Source organism: Mustela putorius, unplaced genomic scaffold (assembly GCF_011764305.1).
Source record: "Mustela putorius furo isolate JIRA1106 unplaced genomic scaffold, ASM1176430v1.1 tig00000129_pilon_pilon_pilon, whole genome shotgun sequence".
Classification (NCBI taxonomy): Eukaryota; Metazoa; Chordata; class Mammalia; order Carnivora; family Mustelidae; genus Mustela; species Mustela putorius.
This window is the reverse complement of record NW_025421290.1, coordinates 24,480,764-24,508,510: the sequence shown is the minus strand read 5'-3', so window position 1 is coordinate 24,508,510 and position 27,747 is coordinate 24,480,764. Positions and strand designations below refer to the sequence as shown.

Here is a 27,747-nt window from a genome sequence, read left to right as displayed (position 1 = left end):
ATATAAGTTACCAAAATTGATTCGAGAAGAAACTGAAAACCTAAATATTATTATAAATATTTTTAAAGAATTAAATAAGTATTTGAAAAGCTACTCACACTCACTTAGGAGGTAGGAGTTAGTTATAGAGGTGCATTAAGAGGAAATATTCAGAGGAATAGGATTTCTATCTACATAAATGATTCTAAGAGTCTCATGCTCTGCTGACTGAGCTAGCCGGGTGCTTTATGATTCTAAATTCATTTCATGATGTTAGTATAAGCTTGATATCAAAATCAGAAAAATGTAATATTAGAAAAGAAAATTATAGGTCAATTTGACAATAAAATCCTAAATAAAATATCAGCAAACAAAATCTAGCAAAGTGTAAAACAACAACAACAACACTGAGAGTAGTTTGTTCCAAGAATTAAAAGATGGTTTAACACTCAGCAACAAATCCTAGTAATATAAATTACATAGGTGATTAAAGAGAAAAAGCATAAGAATTTACTTATATCAATAAACAACTAGAAACTAACAATATAATTCATCTACAGTAAATACTATACTAAATTGTAAAACCCAAGACATATAGCCTTAAAGTAAAAAGCAAGAGTATGTACAAATGAACGTGACAGAACGATAAAGCCAAACCAAACCGTTGACCCACAAACACACACAAAATAAAGATAATGAGGACCACAAAGATATAAAACCATCATTAGTAACAAGGTGGTTCTGATTTTTTCTCTTAATATAGTCATTTACATAAAAAATCCAAGTGGATCTGTAAATTAGTGGAAAATGAATTCAGCAACATTCCTATGTACAAGATCAAAAACATTCCTATGTGTTGCCCAAAAAAACATAAATATTCTAATTTTTTAGATAGGAATAAATAAAGTTAATAGAAATGAATCTAATAATATAAGTATAAAGCATAGAAAGTTATAAAATATTATCAAAGGAAATAAATAACTAAATAAATGGGAAAGTATGAATATTCATTTATGCTCATTAGTTGATAGGAAGATTCAATATCCAAAGATCACAGTTATTTCTGGATTAATTTATAAATTCAATTCCATAATGCATATGGAGGAACAAAAGACCAAGAATAAAGAATACAGTGAGGAGTCAGATGAAAGGAAGAGAGAATGGTAGGATAAATGTGAAGAGGAGAAAGATCTCATCTCTCAAAAATCATAGCCTTTAAGATTTTTTATTTTGATTTAGAGGGAGGCAACCAGAAAAACGGAATTGAATGAAGAGAAATAGGAATAGAAACAGACTCGAAAGTCGTGTATAGGAATTTGACATATGACAGAAGTTACCTTTCGAATCAGTAGAGAAAAGATTAACTATTTGATGATAGTTTAGTCAACTAGGTTAACCTATAAAAAGAGATATAATAAGATACTCACTTTGTTTTTATACAAAAATTAATTCCCAGTAAATTAAAAATTTTAAAGTGTTATTTTTTTTAAAAGAAAACCAAATATCTTACTGCATTGAGATAAAAAGAGATTTTGTTTTAAAAAATTCAAAGAAATCAACAATCCAATTTTACACCTCAAGGAACTGGAAAATGAAGAACAAACTAAACCATAAGTTAGCAGCAGGAAAGAAATAAGTAGACCATAAATAAATGAAACTGAGAAAAGAAAAACAATAGAAAAATTTTAACAAAATAAGAGTTGTTTTTTTGAAAATATCAACAAGACTGAAAAAATCTTAGTTAGATTAAAAAAAAAGAATCAAATAAGTAAAATCAGAAATGAAAGAGAAGGTGTTATAAGAAGCTACTATGAACAATTATACACCAACAAACTGGATAATCTAGAATGGATAAATTCCTAGAAACATACAATTTATCAAGACTGAATCATGAAGAAATAGAAAATCTGAACAGACACATAATCAGTAAGGAGACTGAATCAATAATCAAAAACCTCCTCCCAGAAAAGCTCAGGACCAGATGGCTTACAGGAAAATTCTAAAAAAAAAAAAAAAAACAACCCTTAAAGAAGTAGTAAGACCAACCCTCCTCAATTTTCCAAAAAATTGAAGAGAACACTTCCAAAGTCATTGGATGAGGGCAGCATTACTCTGATACCAAAGTCAGCAAGAGGTACTGCAAGAAAACTACAGACTTATATTTCTGATGAAGACTGATAGAAAAACCCCACTTAGATACTAGCAGATCAAATTCATCAGCACATTTAAAGGCTTATGTGACATGATCAAGTGAGGCTTATTCCTGGAATGCAAGGATAGCTCAAGACTTGAAAGCCAATCAACACAAAACACTGCATTAACAGAATGAAGAACAAAAACCACATGATCACTTCAACTGATGCAGAAAAAGCATTTGACAAACTTCAGTGCCCTTTCATGATAAAAACACTCACAACAAAGAAGGAATAGAAAGAAACTACCTCGATATAGTAAAGGCCATATATGAAAATCCCCCAGTAAACAGGATACTCAATGGTGAAAAACTGAAAGCTTTTCCTCTAAGATCAGGAACAAGGGAAGCCTGCTCTTACCACTTCTATTCAATACAGAACTAGATGTCCTAGCCAGCGCAGTTAGGCAAAAGCAAACAAACAAACAAACAAATGACATCCAAAATTGAAAGGAAAAAATAAAATTATCTCTATTTGTAGATGACATAATCTTATACGTAGAAAACCCTAAAGATTCCACACAAAAAAAATGATTAGAATCAGGACATACAACAAAGTTACAGAATATAAGATCAATATACAAATATCAGTTACATTTCTTTACATTAACAACAAACAATCCAAAAAAAAAATTAAGGGGAAACATCTCAATTAACATAGCATCAAGAATAATAAAATGATCAGGAAATAACCAATAAGTCAAAAGACCTGACAATGAACATGATAAAATATTGTGAAAGGAATTAAGGGAGATAGAAATAAAAGGAAAGACATCACCTGCTTGTGTATTAGAAGATATAATATTGAAAATGTCCATACTACCAAACTCAGAGTAATCTAGAGATTCAATGTAATTTCTTTCAAAATCCCAACGTCATTTTTTTGCAAAATAAAAAAATATATTAAAACTCATTTGAAATCTCAAGGGACCCTGAATAGCCAAAACAAACTTGAAAGAGAAGAACAAAGTTGGCAGTGTCACACTTTCTGATTTCAAAATGTATTACAGAGCTACAGTAAACAACACATCTTTGTAGTGGAATTAAGACAGACATACCGAGCAATGGAACAAAATACAGAGCCCAGAAATAAACCTTACAGTGCTTTCAGTCAAATGATCTTCAACAAGGGTGTCAAGAAACATACAATTATCAAGACTGAATCATGAAGAAATAGAAAATCTGAAATAAGTAGACCATAAATAAATGAAATGATAAGCAAAGGATAAGCAAAGGATGGTCTCTTCAACAGATGATGCTGGGAAAAATAGACAACTGCATGCAAAAGAATGAAGATGGACCCTTACTTTACAACAAATACAAAAGTTAACTCAAAATGGACTAAAGATCTAAGTGAAAGACCTAAATATAAAACTCCTAGAAGAAACAGAGGGAAAGTTTCATGACACTAGATTTGGCAAGTATTTTTTGGATATGATACCAAAACCACAGGCAACAAAAGCTGACAAATGGGACAATATCAAAATTAAAAACTTCCTTGCACCAAAGGAAACAAAATAGAAAACCTACAGAACAAGACGAAAATTTATAAATTGCATATCAGGTAAGTAGTTAATATTCAGAATATATAAAGAACTACAACTCAACAAGAAAAAAGCAAACAACCTGATTAAAAACCAGGCGAAAAATTTCAACAGACATTCTTCCAAAGATGATAAACAAGAAACCAAAAACCACATGAAAAGACGTGCAACATCACTAATCATGAGAGAAATGCAAATAAAAACTATAATGAGATATTACCTCATACTCATTAGGAGGGCTGCTATCAAAAAGGCAGAAATACTAAGTATGGGTGAGGATGTGGAAAAACTGGAACACTTGCACACTGCTGGTGGGAATGGAATATGGTGCAGCCTCTATGGGACACATTAAGGATGTTCCTCAAAAAAAATTAAAAATAAAATTATCATGGGGGAAATAAAATAATATAATCATATGATCCAGCAATTCTACTTCTGGATATATATCCAGAAGAACTTTAAGCATTATCTCAAAGAGGTATTTGTATACCTATGTTCAATGTAGCATTATTTGCAACAGCCAATAAGTGGAAGCAACCCAAATGTCCATTAGTGGATGAATGGATAAACAAAGTATGATATATACATATATTACAATATTATTTGGCCTTAAAAAAGAAGGAAATCCCATCACATGCTATAACATTAATGAACCTAGAGGATATTATGTTAACTGAAGTAAGCCAGTCAAAAGATAAATACTGTATGATTCTATTTATATTAGGTATCTAAAGCAGTCAAACTCACAGAAACACAAAGTAAAATGGTGATTGCCAGAGGCTGGGAAGAGAGAAAACTGAGGAGTTATTGCTCAATGGGTATAGAGTTTAGTTTTACAAGATAAAACATTTCTAGAGACCTGTTGCACAATAATGTGAATATAGTTAATACAATTGATGTACACTTAAAAATAGTTTAGATGATAATGTTTGTTTTAAAATTTTAAAATTAAAAATTTGTATTTTGCCACAATTAAAATTTTAAAAAATAATTGGATATAAACATGAAAAGATTAGTAAATTTGATTTTATTAAAATATTAAATCTGATGATGGCAAAAATATCATTAAAGACAAGTGAAGACTTGGAAAAGAAATAAAGTATATAATTACAAATGACAGGTATTTAGAATATTTAAGGTATTGAGGAAATCAGTAATATCTGAAAAAACTTGCAACACTAAGAAAACACAGAAACCTAAATGTATCTCAGCAGGAGAATGGAGAAGTAAACTGGGTAATTCATTTAAAGTATTATACAGAAGCTAAAATAAATGAAACAGATTCATATTTATCAACTTGGATACATTTCAAAAATAAGTCAAAATACTTTGCAATATGATATGCCATTTACGTACATTTTAGGAACATAAGCTAACAGTATATATAGTTTATGGATATATACATATGAAGTAGGGGTACTAAAACAGGATTAAATTCAACCCACCATCTACTACTCTTTGCCTGTACTTGTTAAACTAAATGTGGTTGGAGTAAAACAGAATCAGGCTGACCAATTTCACTTTAAATCTAAGACCATGAGCCTCAAGTGGGCCTTCAATGCTGTCCAGCAAACACACTCATTCCCTAATCCATTCACTTTCCCACTGACGTGGCTACTTATTTTATATCGTCTCCTCTCTCCTCAAACTCCAATGTCTCCTTTTCCTTCCTCACTTTCAGTGAGAGCATAGAAGCAATCAGAAAAGACCTTCTGTAAGCTCCCATTATTGCTTCTTGACAGTCACGTGCATCTGGGCCCAGCAACTCACCCTTCTCTCTTCCCAAGGATAAACTGATGAGGCCACTAGCTAAGGGCAGCTTCCCCAATTATGCACTGAGTTTATCCCTCCCAAGGTCAGCATTCCAGCAATCTTCCCCCCACCCCCCATTATTATATTGACCCCTACTTCCTTTCCAGGAATGTGTCAACCAGCATATGATGTCTGTCATTTCTACCTTAAAAAGACCTCTCTTGACCCACTCCATCTCTGCATCCTCCTCACACGATTTCACTATTCCTTTTTCCCGAGTTGCTTAGGTTGGAGGACAATGTGTCAATTCCCATTAGCTCTCTCCTGAGATTTAGACTGAGCCAATGCTCAATCTCCAGTCCTCACCTTATTTGTCCTTAACAACAGTACCTGACATAGTTGATCGCGTTCATCCTAGAAACATTTCTTCACCTGCTCCCAAAACAACACGTTTGTCCATTTTCTTCCAGCTTCCCAGTCCCTTCTTCCCAGTCTCCTTTGCTGGCGCCTTCTCCTCTTTTTACTCAAATCAGGGAGGCCTGGGGTTCAGAGCTTGGTCCCTTTTTCTTTCCTATCTGTAATTACTCTGTTGATACACTTCTCTATTTCCTTTTTTTTAAAATAGTTTATTTATTTATTTGAGAGAAGAGATAGAGAGCAGGGAGGAAGAATGAGAGGGAGAAGCAACTCCCCACTGAGCAGAGAGCCCAACGCAGGGCTCAATCTCAGGACCCCAGGATCACGACCTGAGCAGAAGACAGACATTTAACCGACTGAGCCACCCAGGTGCCCCTCTCCTCCATTTTCGTGATTTTAAATATTACTTACATATTGGAAAATTCCACATTTATATCTCTACATGAGACTTCTCCCCCAGACTCTAGACTCAGATCTCCTATTGCCCGCTGACATCTCTGTAAGTCTAATAGTCTCAAATTCAAGCTGCTTAAATGCACTCATCTACCTACCTGAAATCTTTCCATCAGAAGCCCACCTCATGCTAGTTAATAGCAACTTCATTCTTTCAGCCACTTTGGCCAAAAACCTTAGGGCTCCCCTGATTCTTCTTGCCCTCTCAAATCCCATGTCCAATCCATCAAGAAATTTCATTATCTCTAATGTCAAAATGTATCTAAAATCTGACTACATATTGCAATTTACTCTGCCACTCCACTGTCTAAAGCCTTATCATCTTTTGGTTGGATTAGTGCAACAATTTCCTAACTGGTCTCCATGTATCTAGACTTGCCTCACTACAAGAACATCATGCCTGGCAAACAGAATCACTCTTCTTTTTTTTTTTTTTTTTTTTTTAAAGATTTTATTTATTTATTTGACAGAGAGAGATCACAAGTGGGCAGAGAGGCAGGCAGAGAGAGAGGAAGGGAAGCAGGCTCTCCGCTGAGCAGAGAGCCCGATGCGGGACTCGATCCCAGTACCCTGAGATCATGACCTGAGCCGAAGGCAGCGGCTTAACCCACTGAGCCACCCAGGCGCCCCAGAATCACTCTTCTAAAACAAGTCCGATCATCTCATTCATCTACTCAAAACTTTCCAATAGCCCCCATTTCACTTAAAGAAATTACAGTCCTTACCACAGTCTTCAACGCCCTGCATGATCTGTACAATCCTTCCTCCATGTCCTTACTTCCTGCTACTCTGAGCCTCACTCATTCTGTACACTTACACTGTATTCCTCCTTATTCCACAAACAGCCCAGGCATATTCCCACTTTGCATCTTTCATGCTAATCTCTCTGCCTAAAAATCTCTTTACTAAGATACTGGTATTGCTCAGACTCTCCCTTCCTTCATGTCTCTATTCAACTGTCACCTTCTCAGCTACACCATTCCTGAACCTATTTTAAAAGTCCAACTTTTTCAGGTACCTGGGTGGCTCAGTTCATTAAGTGTCTGACTCTTGATCTCAGCTCAGGTCCTGATCTCAAGGTTGTGAGGTGGAGCCCTGGGTTGGGCTCTGAGCTGGGCATGGAACCTGCTTAAGGTTTTCCCCCTCCCTTTGCCTTTATCCACCCCCTCTTTAAAAAAAAAAAAAAAAAAGTGCAACCTCTTCTCACCCTGATATTCCCTATCCCTTTTACCTAATGTATTTGTCTTCTTGTAACTTCCCACTATCTAACACATTTCATACGTATTTTACTTATTTACTTGTTTTTGTCTATTTTGCTCATTGCTAGATTCCAATGCCAGATAGAACAGTGCCTGGATCACAGCAGACATTCAACTGATGTTTGCTGAATGAGTGGGAAAAAAAGCAAAATGTTTATAACTGTATATGTGAATAGTGGGTGCACAGATTCTGTTGTATCATTTTAAACATTTTTATTATAGTTAAATATTTCATAACAAAAAAATTAAAAAGAAATTTGAAAGACATAAGCATTTATCAATCAAACTTATGCAATGTTAGTTAATATTCCCAAATATTTTTTGCTAAATACCCATTAAGGCTTTGAAAGTCCCTGACACTCAGCATGGCTTTTAAGTACCTTGTCTTTCTTTTTAGAAAATAGATAAAAATGATCTATTTTCAGATGAATACATTCTATATTAATATAGAAAAATGTGACTGCTAAATATAATTTTCAAGTAAATAAAATTATATATATTTAAACCTGATTTGAACAAATGGACAATATTACAGAAGTTTCTGTGAAAAGACTCTCCACTTAAAAGTTGTCCCCACTTGGGCGCCTGGGTGGCTCAGTGGGTTAAGCCTCTGTCTTAGGCTCAGGTCATGATCTCAGGGTCCTGGGATCGAGCCCCACATAGGGTTCTCTGCTCAGCAGGGAGCCCGCTTCCTCCTCTTTCTCTCCCTGCCTGCCTCTCTGCCTACTTGTGATCTCTCTCTCTGTCAAATAAATAAATAAAATCTTTAAAAAAAAAAGCTGTCCCCACTTGCACTGTGATGTCATTTACATTAAACCTGCCCTCTGAACTTGTGCACTGAACTTGCCTTAAAATTAGAAAGAGTATTACAGTAAATCTTACCATAGCCAGTAATTTCTACTGTAAGAAAAGTTATAAAGCAATCTGTGAGGCAGACATCTGAGGCCAAAGCCCTGTCTGTCTCCCTCCCCTCCTCCTGGTCCAAATGTAAGGACTCCACTCTGATATCTGGCAGAAGAACTCTACCAAAAATGGCAGAAACTAATGTGCTAGCATCTGTATATTGTGTAATACTGCTTAAGTAGAAGAAAGACTAGGGCAATGGAAAAATGCTCTGACTGGTTTCTAGATCTCCTATTTTCCCAACACTTCCATCTCAACATTTACCCTAAAATAACTAAAATTATCCTAGAGTCACTGATTTTGGCGAATAACTGATAGGACTTATTTACAGAGACCTAGACATTCCTTTTTTTCTTTTCTTTTTTTTTTTTTTAAGATTTTATTTATTTGTCAGAGAAAGAGAGAGAACAAGCCCACGAGGGAGCACAAGCAGGTGGAGCAGCGGGCAGAGGGAGAAACAGGCTCCCTGCTGAGCAAGGAGCCCAAGTGGATAAGGGTCCTGGGCTCTATCCCAGGACCTTGGGATCATGACCTGGGAGAAGGTAGATGCTTAACCATTGGAGCCACCCAGGCACCCCAACCTAATACATTCTTTAGGAGCATATACAAATGAAAAGATCTGTCAACACACACCAGGACAGGGGACAGAAGGAACAAAAGCTTCCTCAGAGAGTAGGGTTATCCGATTCCTAAAGCAAACATGCTCTTTAAGGATCCTGAACCTCACCTAGGCATCCTGAGATGCAAATGTCACAACAGCAAAATACTGCAAATGGTATTATTAACTAGTCATTTACTAAAGAGAGGCATAATTTAAAACTTTCCTACAAATCCAAAAAGGGAGAGTAATTTTTATTTTAAAGATTTTATTTATTTATTTGACGGAGAGACAGAGAGAGCACAAGCAGGCAGAGCAGCAGGTAGAGAGAGAGGGAGAAACAGGTTTCCTGTTGAGCAGAGAGCACCAACATGGGCTCGATCCCTCCTGGGATCATGGTCTGAGCTAAAGGCAGACGCTTAACTAAGCCACCCAGGTGCCCCAAAGGAGAGCAATTTAAGATTCTCATCTGCATATTTTAGTTTTGCTCACGGTAATCTAAAATTTGAACAGTATGTCTTAAAAGTAGAAGCCGGTGTTTTTTACTGCTTCACACTTTAGAACATACTTTCATGAGCATCAGCTGATTGTGGGCTATGATGATCCTATAAACTAGAAATGACAGCTATTACCTTACAGAAGAAGAAACTAAGACCGAGAGGCTAAGGACTGGGGCTTGCCCGGTGTCACACAGCTACAGAGGGGAGACCTGAAAAAGACCCTCTTCCTTCAATACATGTCCTATCCACTATACACAAAGGCCACTTATATGCTCAAAAAAATTAATGAATAACATCCCCTTTACTAAGCAAAGGTGCATTTTTCTATTTTCTGGAAAGAGAAAATAGTCACTAATCCATAGGCCTTTCCTTTAAAGTACAGCTACCATGGCAGTATGATTAGTTTAGATACTTCTATTTTAAGTGTTGGGGACATTATTTTTCTGCTAGTTTTATTTAGCTACCTGTAGATTTACATTAATAATCTGTTGTGATTTTTTAAAAAATGTTCAGTGTGAAATTGTAAAAACACAGAATGTATATGCCATATACAAGTACAGGGTAACTAATAGGACATGAATGTATCATTTTGACATTATTTGTTCATAAACAGATAAAAACAGACCCCCTTTAAATATCTTTATAGTCTTCAGTGTTAGAATCATATACCCAATACCAGCAGAATGTCTGACTCACAGTAGGAACTCAACAAATGTTTGCTGAATTGTACTCTCATGAGATTCTATGAAGGACAAATACTAGCCTGTAAATATTTAGAATTGTCTTAGTCTCAGAATCTCAAGGGATTTATCAGATTCTACGACTGAGAAAAGAACATATGAAAAGTATCAACTTTGTAAAGTGTCCATTATCATATAAAAGATTTTAAAGATTTTAACAATAAACCAATTTTATCCTGTATACACACCAGTCTGGCAAACTATAATCTAGAAATAATTACTTATAGGCATATTTGACAAACACCTCCAGAATACAGGCTCATTAGGGCAAGGAATTTGTTGTTTACCACTGTATTTCTAGGGTCTAAGTACAATACCCAATGCATAGTACTCAATTAATATTTGTTCAATTATTCAATTAATGAATACACAGAGAGATGAATATTATACCATGAGCAGAAACTGTTATTTTAAAAGTATATATTTTTTGTACTCAGCAAATTCCTAAAAATTAGTAGAAATACATTCCCCAGACCCAGTAAGGGCAGAATCTATCACACACGAAACAGCAACATACTGAAGGAGAAGCATATTTGGACAGGGGAAGGTTAGTTCAGTTTTGGATATGTTGAGCTCAACCAATCTATGAGAGCATCACGTGGAAGTACATCACGAGCATGTTTGGATCTGGAGTCCAGAAGAGAGGTCAGGGTTGCCATGTATTTTGAGGAATCACCAGCATAAAGGGGAGGGAGCATAAAGAGAGAAGAGTACCTAGTATTGAACTGAGAGGAACCCCTGGGTAGAAGGGGAAGAGGCTGCAAAAGACAGTGACAAAGAAAAGGAAAGCCAGGGGAGTGTGGTGTCTCATGAGCCAAGGAGAGAGGCAATATCTGCTCAACGTTACTAGGTAGTCAAATAAGAAAAGACTACAAAGTTTCTAAAACTGAGGTCAATGGTGACCTTGACAAGAAGGCTTACAGTCAGTCAGTTGGTGTGCAAGCCAAACAGGAGTAGATTAAGGAGTGACATGTGAGTAAGTAAAGAGAGTGTGCAGACAAATACCGAGAACAACAGCACAAGAGCTGGAAAGGAATATGGAATTCTGAATAGATTTTGTTTATCTATTGGTCCCTCCATCCGTCTGTCCATCCATCCAACCGTCCGTCTATCCATCCATCTTTAAAATTTTAAAACAGGAAAGACTAGGCATGCTTAAATGATGACAAAAGACCAAGAGGAAGAGGAAGAGGAGAGAAGTCAGTTGGAGCTGGAGTTACAGAATCTTTTTGTATACATTGGAAACCAAGGAGGAGACTCCTTAAGCTACAGTTTAAACCGAAAACCAACAAGGTAGAATAGGGATGGACAAAGAAGAAACTCATTCCAAGAAAGACCGTATTTCGATATGAGGGAGTCAGGGTGCCACGTGAAACCAAAAGGGAATGTTAACTATTCAAAACAGAAATAGTTTGGGGGGAATATTTTTAAGGTAGAAAGAGTCTAGGCAGGGAAACTTGCTGAACAGGTGCTGGGTAGAATCAGGGGAGCAAAGAACCACTATATCCTGTTGTAGGAGTCTCAGAGAGGGGTAGTTCTTACCCCAGCCCTGAGAGTTAAACCTAAAACCTAGTGTAACAGTATGTCCTCTATGCGAAGAGAAGAACGAGCTGGTGGTCTGAGGGGAAGAGATGAAGTGGAAAGCTTAATGACTAACACCTAACTATATTAAATGCGGCTAGGTTGTATTCAGTGAATAATAAAATCTGTAAGTTATTTCTCCACCTCAGATTGAATCCCAGTATTTCATTTTTTTATAAAAAATTTATTTATTTATTTGACAGACAGAGATCACAAGTAGGCAGAAAGGCAGGCAGAGAGAGAGGGGGAAGCGGGCTCCCTGCTCAGCAGGGAGCCCGATGTGGGGTTCCATCCCAGGACCCTGAGTTCATGACCTGAGCCGAAGGCAGAGGCTTAACCCACTGAGCCACCCAGGCGCCCCCCCAGTACTTCATTTTTTTTTTCCCAGTACTTCATTTTTAAAAAAGATTTTATTTATGTATTTATTTGAGAGAGACCAGTGGAAGGGGCACAGAGGGAGAGAATCTCAAGCAGACTCTGTTGAGCGTGGGGCCTGACAGAGGGCTTGATCTCGTGACACTGAGATCATGACCTGAGCCAAACCAAGAGCTGGACGCTTAACCTATTGAACCACCCAGGTACCCTCCAACCCGATATTTCGTTTTTGCACATAAACAACTAAGTGTTCAAAACCTATGGTATTTGACAAGAACTCCTCTGTTCCCTTGCCGAGGAGCTGCTGACATGATTAACAGAACACACAAGTCTCTCTTGTGAGGAGGGACCAGGTTGATTTAGTCACATGGCATTTCTGATTAATTTGTATTTCTGTATTAGAACTCAGCAACTCTGATCCATGCTTGATTTTTGTTTATTTTTGCTGTGTCCCAGGGCCAAAGTCTGTCAAATGATCAGCCACACATACCCATAAATACAGGAGTCACTAAGCTATTCTTTTCAGTGGTGTCTTATAAGAACCTAGCCTAATGTCTAGTATGGAGAAGGCCTTCAACAGAATGAGCAAATGCATGGACGATTCCACGGAGAGAGGAGAAGGTGATCACCAAATCTCTCCACACGGGTGTGCTTCACATGCCAAGGAGGCTTTGGCCATCTCTTGAAGCCCACTGACCCCTTCTCAAAACAATGGTTTAAAATGCATAGTATGACAGAAGAAACTATAATCCCACTGGAACAGAGACACAAGAAACTAATCACTGAAATATAGTGAAATCAAAATAGTAAAAGAAGCAGTGACTTTATCACAAATGTAGTTCTGTGGCATGTGCTGGGCTTGTCAAGTCACAGACATCTCTGTAGAAGAATATGGCTGGACTAGTTTACTGGCAACACCACCACCTGACAACATCTGCAGAGTTTCTGTTCTCAGTTTCTCAGAGGAACCCTCTAAACTCCTGTGTAGGAAGCCATGTTCTCAGAATAAAGAGGCAGAAAGAGGCCATGGGAGCTGCATGACTCACTGTGTCATTTTTCCCTTCAACCACTAGTTCCTTTGTTGTGTCCTCACCTTTAGGCCATAGTCCCTGAATGCAGGCTTTCTTGTTAACACTCTCAGTCTTCCTTGAAGGTAAGGAAAGCACGGTGGCCTAGGTGAATCAGGTAGACTGCAGCTCAGAGGGGGCTCCCTGTTTCTCATACAGACTTGCAACCATATCCCCTGTGCTCCTGCTTTGAGGGACACCTGGTGCCCTCAATTCCTGACTCTGCTTTGGGGATTCTCATGTTACTAGCTTAGGATTCAACTGTGATCAGAAATGCTATCTGAGTTACAACTAGATTTCCTGTTGTCCATCTTCCAAAATTTGGTTGCTATCTTCTTCCTTCTCTTTTGAGAACATGTCTATTTTACTCCCTTCCTTTTGCATAGGGGATTTGGTGAGGAAGCCATGGTAAACATATTTAACCTATCCCATCTTACTGAAGTAGCCACAAAAAGTTTTACAAAGGAGAAAAGTTTTAAAAATCAGACTTTGAAGTCAATTCCTCAAAAATTCATCCATTTTATAACTACGATTTTTCTGTCAGAGATAATCAGTATAATTATAACCACAACTTCATGAAGGCAGATACCACTTCGACCTTCTTCACCATTGCATTATCTAGTACCAAGCTTAGAAGAAGTGGTCAATAAATATTTACTGAATAAGTGAACTGAATGACTATGCATATGATAAAAAACTGGGATCTTTAGTTCTATAATTTCAGCACTTATGGAATTCACCTAGGACTGCTTTGGCAATATTGTAAAAAGCAAACAACCAGAAACAGACACACCTGATGTGGGACTCAAGAATGATGTGTTTGACACCACAAAGTCCTTCACTATGAAAATTGCACTATAATTCTGTATTCTATACCAGTAATTTCTTAAATAAAAAAAAGCTGGCACTCAAATATACCTCATTTTGTATAACCTGTAGTATAAAAATATATTTTCCATTACAACTACTAAGTAAATAGTATCTAAATTAGAACTAGCAGATGTACATTTTAAAATGTCATTAAATGCATATGTAATAGTAAACATGAACTAATTAATACTGAAAATGCAAAGTGCTCCAATTTAAAACCTGCACATTACCTATTACATTTTAGTTCATATGAGCAAAACCAGCAAGGTTATTAAAGAAGTTGGTCTAGTAGATCCTTGTCATTTTTGTCAAGCGAATTCAAAGGGACATCAGGACATGTCCTACTTTGTAAATACAATGTAAACTCTATGTCCTTTGTTTTGCAATTCTTTATTGGTTACCAACTAAGGCATAATTTTCCTCAAGGACCCAAAGGCTTATTTACATTTTTAAGTTATATTTTATAGGGAAAGTTAAATGCATAGTTTTGTTTTAAACTAGGGAATTCTGATATAAACATCAAAGGTATACTGCAATTCTAACAAGATGGTAATTTTAAGCTAAAAATCTTTACAGTCATTTATGTCAAGATGTTCCTCTAGGCAAACCTGTACAAAAATCCATAATCCATATGGTACTCTCCTGATAAATGCTTATTCTATACTCATTTTTTAAAAATCATTTACATTCTGTTGTTACTAACTTCAAATTAAAATATAATACTCACTTCTTCAGCCACAAACTCCTTACTCAGACCAAAATCTGTCAGCACCACATGGCCATTAGAATCAAGTAGAATGTTCTCAAGCTTAATGTCACGGTATATAATTCCCAACTGTGAAAACAAACAAACATGCATCTTCAAATAACAATTTTCAAAAAATGAATTAGTAAAGTCTTTATCTACTGTAAAAACAAACCAGAAAAAGGATTCTCCTGTTCAGGATGCTATAATGGCTTAGTCACTGGCTAGGGCCATGTGAATTCATCCATCTCAGGGTTCATCTGCTGGACTCCCTGCACCTCTCCTACCACGTCTTCCTTCTCAGTGTAATGAAAATCCATTCCTGGTGGACGAGCTTCTGTGGAGTCTCTCTGTTGACCACTTGTCTACTCCGTTCTTCCTGTTCTATCTTCTTAATCCTCATTGGAGATGATTTTCTTCAGATAGTTTTAGCCAATTCACGTCTATCACTTCCTAATGGATTCAGAGACCTTTCTGACTAACCAGATCCCACACTGCTCCTGTCTTTGTTTTTATTCCTTTGCTTACCTAGATGTACACTGTACTTACCTAAAAAAGCCCAAGATTTTCTAGGCATTTTCTGCTTGTCTCGATATAACCACACATACACTAGCTGTTTTCACTTTTCATGCATTTGCCTAGTATGCATATCTGTCTAGTATCTAGTATCTAGTACAGTGTCAAATAGATAAAGACTTGTTGAATAATAGGCTCCTAAACACAAAGGCTGAAGATCATAGGTTAATTTTAGCTGATCAGTAGTTCCAAATAAGTGAAATAAGTCAACTGAATAAAATTTATATATCCTTCCATCTTGTTCTGTGTGTAAGTTTTAGAGTAAAAACACTCCAGCTATTTCTTCAGCTAAATAAATCTATACAAGTCATACAAGAAGTTCTTGATAGATGTGCATTGCAAATTTCACGTTAGGTCAGCCTGAATTAAATGTTTTTAAACTTAGACACACTGCCTTCTATAACACTAAGCACATGAAAAAGCAGATTCATAAAAACTTTTTAAAATCGAAACAACAAATTACACAAGGAAAAATGCAAGGCAATTTTCCTTCCAGAACTTCAGTGTTCAACAGGAAAGAAAGGGTGATATCTACAATTTATTGAACATTTGACTTGCAGCCTCATAAGCATCTAACAATTAGTGTGACTTTTTTTTTTTTTTAAAGAAACTTTGGAAGCAATTTTAGAAATAACTCAGTTACTATCTGTTTTACCTCATCACTTCCAAGTGCCCTCTATTTTTGTCTCTTCCTGAGAAACTCAATGTTAGCAGCTATAACAAGGTTAGTATTACTGGCTTAATATCTCTTATGTTGTATCTCTTTGTATTTATCTTTTTAGGGTAGTAAGAATAAGAGAAACTTAGCTGAGGTCTGATTTGCTATATTAATTTCACTCCATATCAATTACACGTATATCCAAAACTCATCATGTTCTCTAAGTCTGTGGTTCTGATTAAATAACAGATGTTCCTGGATTTTCCTTCAATAAACAGAATTAGTAGAATTAAAGTTTTCGCACAAAAAATGAGTTTACCAGCTTACCCATCGGAACTTTGTATTTGTTTTGTTTTTATTCTGGTATTTATGGGAATTTCCACCACCATTTTGATATCACTAAAACTTACATCTAATACCCCTAAGCATAAAACTCAAAGATATTTTTGGCCCATTCCTGGGCCCAATTTTGTTCGTGTATGAAGATGTTCTAACTACTTTATATCCCACAGAGGTACTCACAGGCAAAAGCTGGCCACCACAAAGGAATGGGGCATCTGCCCCCTCACAGCAGGAAGGTGTCAGCTCCCCTCCTGCTCCTCTGTCCCTTCTCTCCCAGCACTGCTGTCCCACCGTCCCCCACCACGCCCACCGCCACCCCCCCCAATGCCCACCGGGGCCTTTTCTCCCTCCTCCCTTTTGCATTGTTCATCAACTCCTCTTCATTCCTACTCTGACTCCCAGCCCCGGCCTGCCTAGTCTGGCTCTGCTTTGGGCTAGATATCGCCTGTTTCTGACCCCTTCCTTCTATGCCTGTATCTTCTCGCCATCTTTTCTTACAGCCCCTCCTGTCCATTGCCTCCATCTTGTAATTCCAGTCTCCCTGCCCCTTTTCTTCCCTTTTCTTTGCCTTTTCCCTTCGTCTCTCTTCACCCTTGTCTATACTCCACAATCACTACTCTAATTTCTGTTCATCTCAAATCCAGTGCAGGATCTGAATTCATGACAATGGACAGTGGCTCTACAGTGTACTTGTCTCATCCTAATGTAGAGACTCAAGTCACGCTGGTCTTGTGGTCTCGCATACTTGATGAAAATTATTCGAGTGCTTTTTGAGGAAATACACACACACACACACACACACTTAGTCTACACAAAGACTGCTTCTATAATAATGCTTCCTCATTAAGTTTAAGAAACTTCGTTGAAAATTTCTTGGATCCTGATGAATAGTAGGTCAAATAATATATGCTTTATAAAGTTCAAACTGATTTTAATAGAGCTGAAACAGCATCATAGACATAAAATCCACTTAAAGTTTTTAGCAACTGAGTTCACGCTCCAGGGAGGCACTGGAGGAGGACGGAGGGAGAGGGAACAGGGAGGGCCTCAGGGACATAGGCAAAGACAAACCAGAGTGGGAGAGTGGGGTAGCTGGGTAGCATGGCAGGTGCTTCTTTCAAATAACTCATATTCTCCAAGCTAATCAGGAAATATACCCTGCAGACACATAGGCAGAGTCTGCAATGGAGTAAGTCACAATTAAGGAAATATATATTATGACTTGTGATTTCATTTTAAAGGTTATCTTAAGAATGAAAAGCTTTTATTCTAATGATACTTGGTAATGAACATTAGGATTTTTCATGAACAAAACTAAAGAACTGCTCAGGTTCTACCTTTTTAATCTGTATCACAGGAACTACAAAAAAAAAAAAAGTAGATTTGTAAAACGGGAACTACAGAATGAGAAAATTAGCAATAATGTGGAAGCGTACTTCCACAATCTCCACGAAGACAGTGATGTTTTAAAACATTAGCTCTTTTAGCTCCAGCATTACCTCAATTAATAGATTTAAAAAAAAATGAACTCCCAAAGATTGAGCATCTTACCTTGTGGAGATGTTCGAGGGCAAGCACGATCTCTCCAACATAGATCCGTACCTCGTGCTCTGTGAAACGCTCTCTTTGAGAAAGATGAGTAAAAAGTTCTCCACCATTTATATAATCTAAAAATGAAATATATTTTTTTCTTTCTTTGACTCATATTCATAAACTTAAGGTAGTTTTTCCTTTTAATCATTTTGGATTAACCAGAAGGCACTGATTCTAATATATTATTTTTGCACAATTCTTTGTGTATAGTATACAGTTTTCTCTGGAACATATTACTAAATTTACATAGTAATACAGTTGCATAAGATAATGACTATCCTACACTACAATCAAATGGATTTGCATAGATTATTGCCATTACATCTATTACATGATCTCTGCATATATTTAAATACATTTTCCCAAATGCGGTGCTTCAGAAAACTGCCGTCATCGTATAATACTTAGCTTGCTATTGAGTACCAAAACATCAGCCACTGCAATAACTGAGATAAAAAATGAATAGAACAAACCAAAACGCAAAGAAAATCCCAGCCTTTCCTTTGTAATTGCTGCCAGTCACTATTTCTAAGCAGGCTCCCCATTTTCTAGAATTTTCTATGCACCCTTTCAAAAATGTGTACTAGGTAGCAAGTACCCTTATTGATCCATGTAGCCCTAAAGGAAAAAGCGGCACAAAGTGACTGAGTCAAACATCTGAAACTGAAATATTCCCATTTTCCTCTCAATTTGTCCTATTTATCCCAAGGGGAATAATGAGAGACAAAATAGGCTACAGTGAAGAGCACCTAGGTGGCTCAGTATGTTGGGCATCAGACTCTTGGTTTTGGCTCAGGTCATGATCTTGGGGTTGTGGGATCAAGCCCCAGATCGGGCTCCATGCTCAGTGGGTTATCTGCTGGAGATTCTCTCCCTCTCTGTCTGCTCCCCGCCTCCCCCCACCCCGCTGCCACTTGCATACTCTCTCTCAAATAAATAATCTTAAAAAAAAAAAGTGGGGTTATGGACATTGGGGAGGGTATGTGCTTTGGTGAGTGCTGTGAAGTGTGTAAACCTGGCGATTCACAGACCTGTACCTCTGGGGATAAAAATATATGTTTATAAAAAATAAAAAATTTAAAAAAACCCACCTAAGGCTACAGTGAGAAATACATAAGGGAGCTGAATAATAATAAAAGCAATAACATAATAGGGTTCATAATTAGCTCTAACAAGATACTATCTTGATAAACTGATATAGTTTCATTAGAAACTAACCACTGAGACCTTAGCACACAGTGTAGACCCTGAAAACAGTCACAGATGTAGTTTAAAGCTTTTCTCCTAAAAACCTGAAAAGCATGTATCCCAAGAATATTCATTTGTCAAGTTCAGCAGTTTGAAAAAAGAACAAAGCAAAATCTTCATAAACTTGCAAATTTGTTTCATCTTGTCTGTTTAACTTTAAATTCCCCAAAGCAGATGCAACAGAATGAAAGAACTCTAATAGCTGGTTGCTTTGCAATGTATTTTACGAAGCGTATGCCAGTAAAAAGCATTGCCCCCTCTAAGGCTTCTGTATTTTGCTAAGAGGTTTTAATTATATCTTAACACAAAGCTAATTATTAAAAAGGTGTAAAGGAACACAGCATTCCTGCCAACTAACAATGAATTTTTTCTACCTTTAAGTAGTTATTTGCTTAAATCTCATGCTGATGTTTATGCATAAATGGTTTCCACAGTTAGTCATGACACAGAAATAGACACCCACAGGTCAGCTGAGCAACTAACAAACTCCTACCCATCCTAGTATGCCCTATACAATTTTCTCATCTTCAATAACCACTCCAGCAGAGTTGGTCACTTCCTTTTTTGTTAGCCACTGTACTTACTAAAGACTTCTACCACTGCAATTATCTTGCTGTTTTGAAAATGTTTATTTGCACAGTTGCTTTCTCTGCTACACTCTGAGCTTTTTAAAAGTCTGAATCAGTGTATTCACCTCTACAAACATACAGTAAGCATTCAATAGATAATTAATTAAACACAAATTCTTTACAGTGGAACAACTATTAAATAGACTTGAAAAAAATCACCCTGAAACTCAAAGGCAAGTGCGTTGTAAAAAGAATCCCATGTACTCTTCTCTTTAGGGCACCTGGATATAGTCCACAGGACCTGGCCTTGGTAACTAACAGACCTGGATTAGACAATGGTTTCACTGTGTCCTGCCTTGAGCAAATGAAGCCTTTCAGCTGCAGCTGTTTGTCCAGACAATGAGAATAGTAACTACTGTGGCTTGTTGTTGCTTGGAACATAGACAGTGGCTTATTTTCCATTTACTGGGAAGACAGAAAAAGGAACTACAAATCTAAGAAAACAAACCTAAAACAACATCAAATAACCTACTTCCTACTTTTGGAACAGACCTTCACCAAAGGTGAAGGCCTATCTTGCATAAAATAAACATGTTTTATTTGTAGGTATGTGGCTGCATAGTTCACAAGGTCAACAGCCAACTCTATCCAGCAGTTAGGTATTCACAGTTGTAAAGCAGATACAGAAGCTGCCTTTGGCAGCTTCTATAATGGCAGGAGCTATGGTATACCTGACATGTCCTTATGGGGTTGTTACTCTAGATCAGTGGCTGGGATATGAGGTCAGTGGGAATTTCTATAAGGTAAGCATTTGGCACTCTCAGTCATTATAACTTTAGTTTTGTTCATTGTGCAGTAGTGTCTCATTATGGTTTTAATTTGCATTTTCCTGATCAATAATGATATTTAGTATCTTTCCATGGCTTATTAGACATTTTTATAGCTTCTTTAGTGAAGTGTCTATTAAAGTTTTTTTTTTGCCTCTTTTGATTTTTTCTTATGTGAAATATGATTCACATACCATGAAATTCACCCATCTGAAGCATAAAAATCAACAGTTTCTAGTATATTCAGAGTTATGCAACTATCACATTGAATTTTAAAACATTTTACCACTCCATCCTCCCAGAAACCTTAATTTATCTGTTTTTTTCTTAGTTGCTTGAGCTTTTGTTATCATATTTAAGAAACCATTGCCATAACCAAGGTCACAAAGATTGACCCCTGTATTCCTCTAAGAAAGTTATAGTTTTAGCTCTTTTCACCTTTAATCCATTTTGAATTAATTCTGTAAATGAGGTGAGGTGTGGGTCCAACTGGAAACAAGCCCATATGAAATTGGCTATCCAATTGTCCCAGTACCATTAATTAAAAGGCCTATTCCTTCCTCACTGGCATCCTTGTTGAAAGATCAATTGACTGTAAATGGACTGTGAGGGTTTATTTCTGGACACTCAGTTCCATTCTACTTATTTATATGTCCATCTTTATTCCAGTGCCACACTTTGATTATTGTAGCTTTGTAGCGTATTTTAAAATTGGCAAGTGCTGAGTCTTATCAAACTTAACTCTTCTTTATCAAAATTGTTATATAGCTATTCTAAGGTTCCTTGACTTCCCTATGAATTTGAGGATCACTTTGTCAATTTCTACAAAGAAATAAGCTAGAATTTGAGAGAGGTTGTGTTGAATCTGTGGATCTGTTTGGGGAGTACTGCGATCTTAAGAATAGTATTCCTTTCAGGGAATACTATTGGGTGGCTCAGTTGGTTAAGCAGCTGCCTTCGGCTCAGGTCATGATCCCAGCGTCCTGGGATCGAGTCCCACATCGGGCTCCTTGCTCAGCAGGGAGCCTGCTTCTCCCTCTGCCTCTGCCTGCCATTCTGTCTGCCTGTGCTCGCTCTCTCCACCCCCCCCTCTCTGATAAATAAATAAAATCTTTAAAAGAAAGAAAAAAAAAAGAAGAATAGTATTCCTTTCAACCCATAAACACAAGATCTTTTTAATTATTTAGGTCTCTTTCACTTCCTTCAACAACATTTTGTAGTTTTCAGAGTGTCAGGTTTGCACTTATTTAATGTTAAATTTATTCCCAACTGTTTATATTGTAATGTAAATAGAACTGTTTTCAAAACTTCATTTTCAGATTTTCAGTGGTGTACAGAATTTGTATGTTGGTCATACAAATGACCTCAGCTGCCTTCTGCAACTGTGCTGAACTTGTTCATTTGTTTGAATAGCTTTTTAGTGGATTCCTTGGGATTTTCTATTTATAAGATCATGTCATCTATAAACACAGATTTTATCCTTCTCTTTTAGTGTGAAGGTCTTTCATATTCTTTTCTTGCCTAGAGTGTTGAATAAAGGGGTGAAAGTGGATATTCTTGCCTACGTTTCTGATTTTAGGGGGAAAGAAAAGCTCTTGATTTCTAGGCTCCTGATTTTCAGGAAGTTCACTACTCCTTCTTTTTTGAGTGTTTTTATCATGAAAGAATGTTTAATTTTGTTAAATGCTTTTTCTATGATTACTAAGATGATAATATGGCTTTTGTCCCTTATTCGTGACTGATTTCACTTGCCCTTGCATTCCTGGGATAAATCCCAGTTGGCCACGGTATACAATCTCTTTAATCTGTTGCCAGATTCAGTCTGAGAGTATTTTGTTGAGGATTTTTGTGTTTTTATTCATAAGAGATATTGGTCTATAGTTTTTTTGTTTTATCTTGATATTTTTGTCTGGTTTGGGCATTGAAATAATTAGTTGGAAATATAGAAGAGGAAAATTAATTCTTCCTCTTCTATGTTTTGGACATTTGTGAAGACTTGTATTAATTCCTCTTTTTTTTTTTAATTTTAATTTTTTTCCAGTGTTCCAAAATTCATTGTTTATGCACTTAACTCCTCTTTGAATGTTTGGTAGCATTCGTTACAGAAACCATCTGGGTATGGACTTTTTCAATGTGGTTAGTTTATTACTACTGCCACTCCTCCTCCTCCTGCAATCTCCTTACTTGTCTAAGGTCTATTCCAATGTTGTATTTCCTCCAGTGGATTAGTTTGTGCCTTTCTAGGAATTTATTTAATCTAAGTTACCTAATTTTTGGCATACATTTGTCCATGGTTTTCTTATGACCTTTTTAAATTCTGTCATCAGTATTAATGTCCCTTCTTGTATTCCTAATTTTACTAATTTGAGTCTTCCATTTTCCTTGGTCAGTCTAACTACACTTGATCTTAGCAAAAGGCCGAGAAGCGATTGGTCAGTCTAACTAAAGGTGTGTCAATTTTGTTTATCTTTTCAATGAATTATCTTTTGGTTTCATTCATTTTATTATTTGCAAATTCTCTATTTGATTAATTTCTGGTCCAATCTTTATTATTTTCCTTGTATCTGCTTGCTTTGGAGTTAGTTGGCTCTTCTTTTTCCACTGCCTTAAAGTGGAAGATTAAGTTACTGATTTGAGTTCTTCTTTTCAAAATTGTTTTCTTCTTAAAAAGAAATAGCTTTTTCTTTTTAAATTTAGATGATTCAGCTATATATTTCCCACTGAGCACTGCTTTAGCTGCATGTCCTAAGACTCTCTCATGTTGAAGTATTTCCTGATTTCTCTTTGACACGTAGATTATACAAGAGTATGTTATTAAATTTCACAGTTGTGGTTATCCCAAATCACTTTCTGTTACTGATTTCGAATTTTATCACATCATGGTCAGAGAACAAGAGAACATACTTTGTATGATTTTAATCTTTTTAACTTATTGAGGTGTTTTTTTTTTTTTTAACAGCCTAGCATATGGTCTATCCTAAAGAATGTTCCTTGTGTATTTGAAAAAAATATGTTTTCAGCTGTGTTGTTTGAAGACAGTTCTACAGATATCTGTTATATCTAGGTGGCTTATCTTCTATTTCCTTGCTTCTCTTTTGCCTAGTTAATCTTATACATTATTGAAAGTGGAGTATTATTGTTGACTTGTCTATTCTCCCTTTATTTCTGTCAATTTTCCTTCACGGATATTGGATCTATGTTGTTAAGTGCATATTTGAATTTATAATAATTATTAGGTCTTTCTGATGAATTGGTCCTTTTATCATTATGAAGTGTCCTGTTTTAATCTCTAATAACATTTTTTTGTTGTTGTTTTTAAGTCTATTTGTCTGATATTAGTAAGCCACTCCTGCTTTCTTGTGGTTGCTGTTTGTGTGATTTATCTTTTTCCATCTTTCTTTTTTAACCTATTTGTGTTTTTGAGTCTACATTGTATCTCCTATAAACAGCATAACACTGAATCCTTTTCCCCCATCTGACAAGCTCTACCTTTTGATTATATGGTCTATTTATATTTAATGTTATTATTGGTATAGTTGGATTTCTGCCCGTTTTACTTTTTTGTTTCCTATAAATTTTATATAGTTTTTTTTCTCTATTCCTCCTTTACTACTTTGTTTCACTAAGTGAATATTCTCTAGTGTGATATTTTAATTCCTTCAACGAATTTCACTTTTTTTATTTTTTAGTTATTAGTGGTTGATCTGTGGCTTACTATATGCACATTAACATAAAAAACAGCTTAAGGGGCGCTTGGGTGACTCATCGGGTTAGAGCCTCTGCCTTCAGCTCAAGTCATGATCCCAGGGTCGTGGGATTGAACCCCACATTGGGGGGGGGTCTCTGCTCAGCAGGAGTCTGCTTCCCTTCTCTCTCTACCTGCCTCTCTGCCTACTTGTGATCTCTGTCTGTTAAATAAAGAAATAAATAAAAAAAATATTTAAAAAAACCCTTCAGATTTATACCAATTTAATTTTAGTGATATATATATATATATATACCTTACTCTCATACAGCTCATTCTCTCTCCCTTTTACACTATTATTGTTATACACAGTACAACTACGTGTTACAAAACCACCAATATGTATTATTTTACACATTCTATGTCTTTCAAAGAAGCTGAGAGGAGAACAAGTATATTTCCACAATTAGCATATTAGCCTTCTTATTTATATTTTTGGTTGTCTTCTTTTTCTTGTGGACTTAAGTTATCTCAATCCAACTTCCTACCCCTACCAGAGGCTTGTTTTTATTATTTTTTTCTTTCTTTATTAAATAATTTGGGTATTCTAGTATGGCCTGTTTTATCTGTAAGAAATCTCTGACACTGTTCCATGGAGGGCACAACCTTGGGCATTCACACATGGTTTGGCAGGGCTCTTTTTCACTTCCTTTTCCTGATCTGTTAAGCTGTCTGCCTCTGTTGGTATTACACCCAGTTGTTAGGATCCACTAATTACTGATTGAATGATCTATTGTTTTCAATAATGTCTCAGGGCATAAAGTACTTCACAGTCTGATTCAGTAAATTCAGGCTCCTTTGTAGGATTATATTTTGAGGCCGTATTTGAGATCTGTTTGGAACCCAAGAGTGTTCTTCATAATTGACTATTTCCCTCCTACTCTTCAGTACTCCAACAGTTTACTTTGTTGCTCTAATGGAGCTACCAAGCCTCCTTTTAATTGCTTACCACCAAAATCTCCATCCCCGCCCCCCCCCAAAGCATCCTTAGGCTTGAACTTCCCACATAATTTACTTCAAATAAAGCCAGTTCTTTTGATAAGAACTTCAGAGCTCTGTGCTTATGAACTATACCTCTCCCTTTGGGGAAATCTACGATCCACTGCTCTGGAGCTGGGGGTGAAGACTGTGGCCCATTTCTCTCAGAGTGACATCCCTGCTTTAAAATTAACATGGTGCTGCATGAAGGCACTAGTCTCTGGCCTCCTCAGTTTGCCTCTACCAGCACAGAACCTTCACTCTACAAATGAAGTGAGGTAAGGGCATCAGAACTCTGTATTCTCAAACTTCCAAGCCTGGAATAGATCTTCTGTCCTGTGAGTGGGGGGTGGGCAGAGGAAGGGAGCGCCCAACCTCTCAGCCACATTTGCCAGGAATTTATCCTCTGTAACACAGAGCTGGGTGAATGAGAAATGCTGGTCTCCTGCAACCTCCTGATGAGAAACTGTATCCCTTAACTGGGAGCTGGGGGGAGAGAAGGCCCCAACTTCTTGGCCACAACCACCCACATGGAGCTTCTGTCATACAGTGTGGGGAAGGGCAGAAGGTCATGGGCCAAGAGCCATCCACTTTTGCTGTTCTTACTGACATTTAGATTTTCTTGAATAAATGTTTCTTCAATTGCTGAATGCTTACCCACAGGCCAACCACCAGAGATTAAAAAAAATTTTTTAAAGTAACTTTTACTAGTTATGTTTGTTTTCCTGGAAAGTGGGCCCATGCAGCTCCTCACATTACCACTGAAGGAGCAAGCTCTTTTTTTTTTTTTAATTATTGTTTAAAGGCATTCTTGTATATTTTGGATACAAGTTTTTTGTCAAGTACATGTATGGCGAATATTATCTCTGACTGTCTTAACTTTAATTTTCTTAAAAAGTGTCTCTTGAAAATGGGCAGAAGATATGAATAGACATTTCTGTAAAAAAGATATCCAAATGGCCAATAGACATGAAAAAGTGCTCAACATCACTCAGCATCAGGGAAATGCAAATGAAAACCACAGTGAGATACCACCTCACACCAATCAGAATGGCTAAAATTAACAAGTCAGGAAACTATAGGTGTTGGCAAGGAAGTGGAAAAAGGGGAACCCTCCTACACTGTTGGTGGGAATACGAGCTGGTGCAGCTACTCTGGAAAACAGCTGGAGGTTCTCAAAAAGTTGAAAATACGGGTGCCGGGTGACTCAGTGGGTTTAGCCTCTGCCTTCTGCTTGGGTCCTGACCTCAAGGTCCTGGGATTGAGCACCTCACTGGGCTCTCTGCTCAGCGAGGAACCTACTTCCTTCTCTCTCCCTGCCTGCCTCTCTGCCTACTTGTAATCTCTCTGTCAAATAAATAAATAAAATATATATTTTTTAAAAAGTTGAAAATAGAACTATCCTACAACCCAGCAACTGCACTACTGGTTATTTGCCCCAAAGATACAAACGTAGTGATCTGAAGGGGCATATGCACCCCCATGTTTATAGCACCAAAGTCCACAATGGCCAAACTATGGAAAGAACCTCGATGTTCATCAACAGATGAATGAATAAAGAAGATGTGCTGTATATATAAATGGAATACTATGCAGCCAAATATTGCCATTTGCAATGACATGGATGGAACTAGAGGGTATCATGCTAAGCAAAATAAGTCAATCAGAAAAAGTCAATTATCATATGATCCCACTGATATGAGGAATTTGAGAAACAAGACAGTGGATCATAGGGGAAGGGAGGGAAAAATGAAAAAAGACAAAACAGAGAGGGAGACAAACCATAAGAAACTCTTAATCTCAGGAAACAAACTGAGGATTGCTGGAGTGGACGGAGGTGGGAGGGATGGGGTGGCTGGCTGATGGACATTGGGGAGGGTATGTGCTATGGTGAGTGCTGTGAATTGTGTAAGACTGATGAATCACAGACCTGTACTCCTGAAACAAATCATACATTATATGTTAATTTTAAAAAAGTATCTTTGAGCAGAAAATGTTTAATTTTATTAGTTCAGCTTTCTCCTCCTCTTCCTCTTGTTCCTCCTTCTCCTATTCCTTCTCATGCTGCTCCCATCCTCGTTTTGGTTAGTGTTTTGAGAAGTCTTCACCTATCCTAGTTTGAAAGATATTCTCCTGTGATTTCTTGTAAAGGCTTTATGTGCTTAATTTTTATGTTTAGGATCTGTTTCAAATTAATATTTGTGCACAGAACAAAACAGGGTTGAGATTCACTTCCT

General features: G+C 36.8%; 1 protein-coding gene across 4 annotated transcripts in view; it reads right to left on the bottom strand.

Annotated features, from left to right (window-relative positions):
* Window positions 1-27,747, bottom strand: part of RPS6KA5 (ribosomal protein S6 kinase A5) — a 175,175-nt gene that overhangs the window by 54,809 nt on the left and 92,619 nt on the right. For 2 of the 4 annotated variants that reach the window (XM_045071267.1, XM_045071273.1), the window contains 2 exons: window positions 18,102-18,217; window positions 14,957-15,064 (listed from right to left, as the gene is read on the bottom strand). The exons of 1 other annotated variant lie outside the window; for it this stretch is intronic. In XM_045071267.1, coding sequence (XP_044927202.1) covers window positions 14,957-15,064; window positions 18,102-18,217 — 224 coding nt within the window. Of the gene's footprint in view, window positions 1-14,956; window positions 15,065-18,101; window positions 18,218-27,747 lie in introns of those variants that run through there. One more of the 4 variants, XM_013057628.2, reaches the window with a different exon arrangement.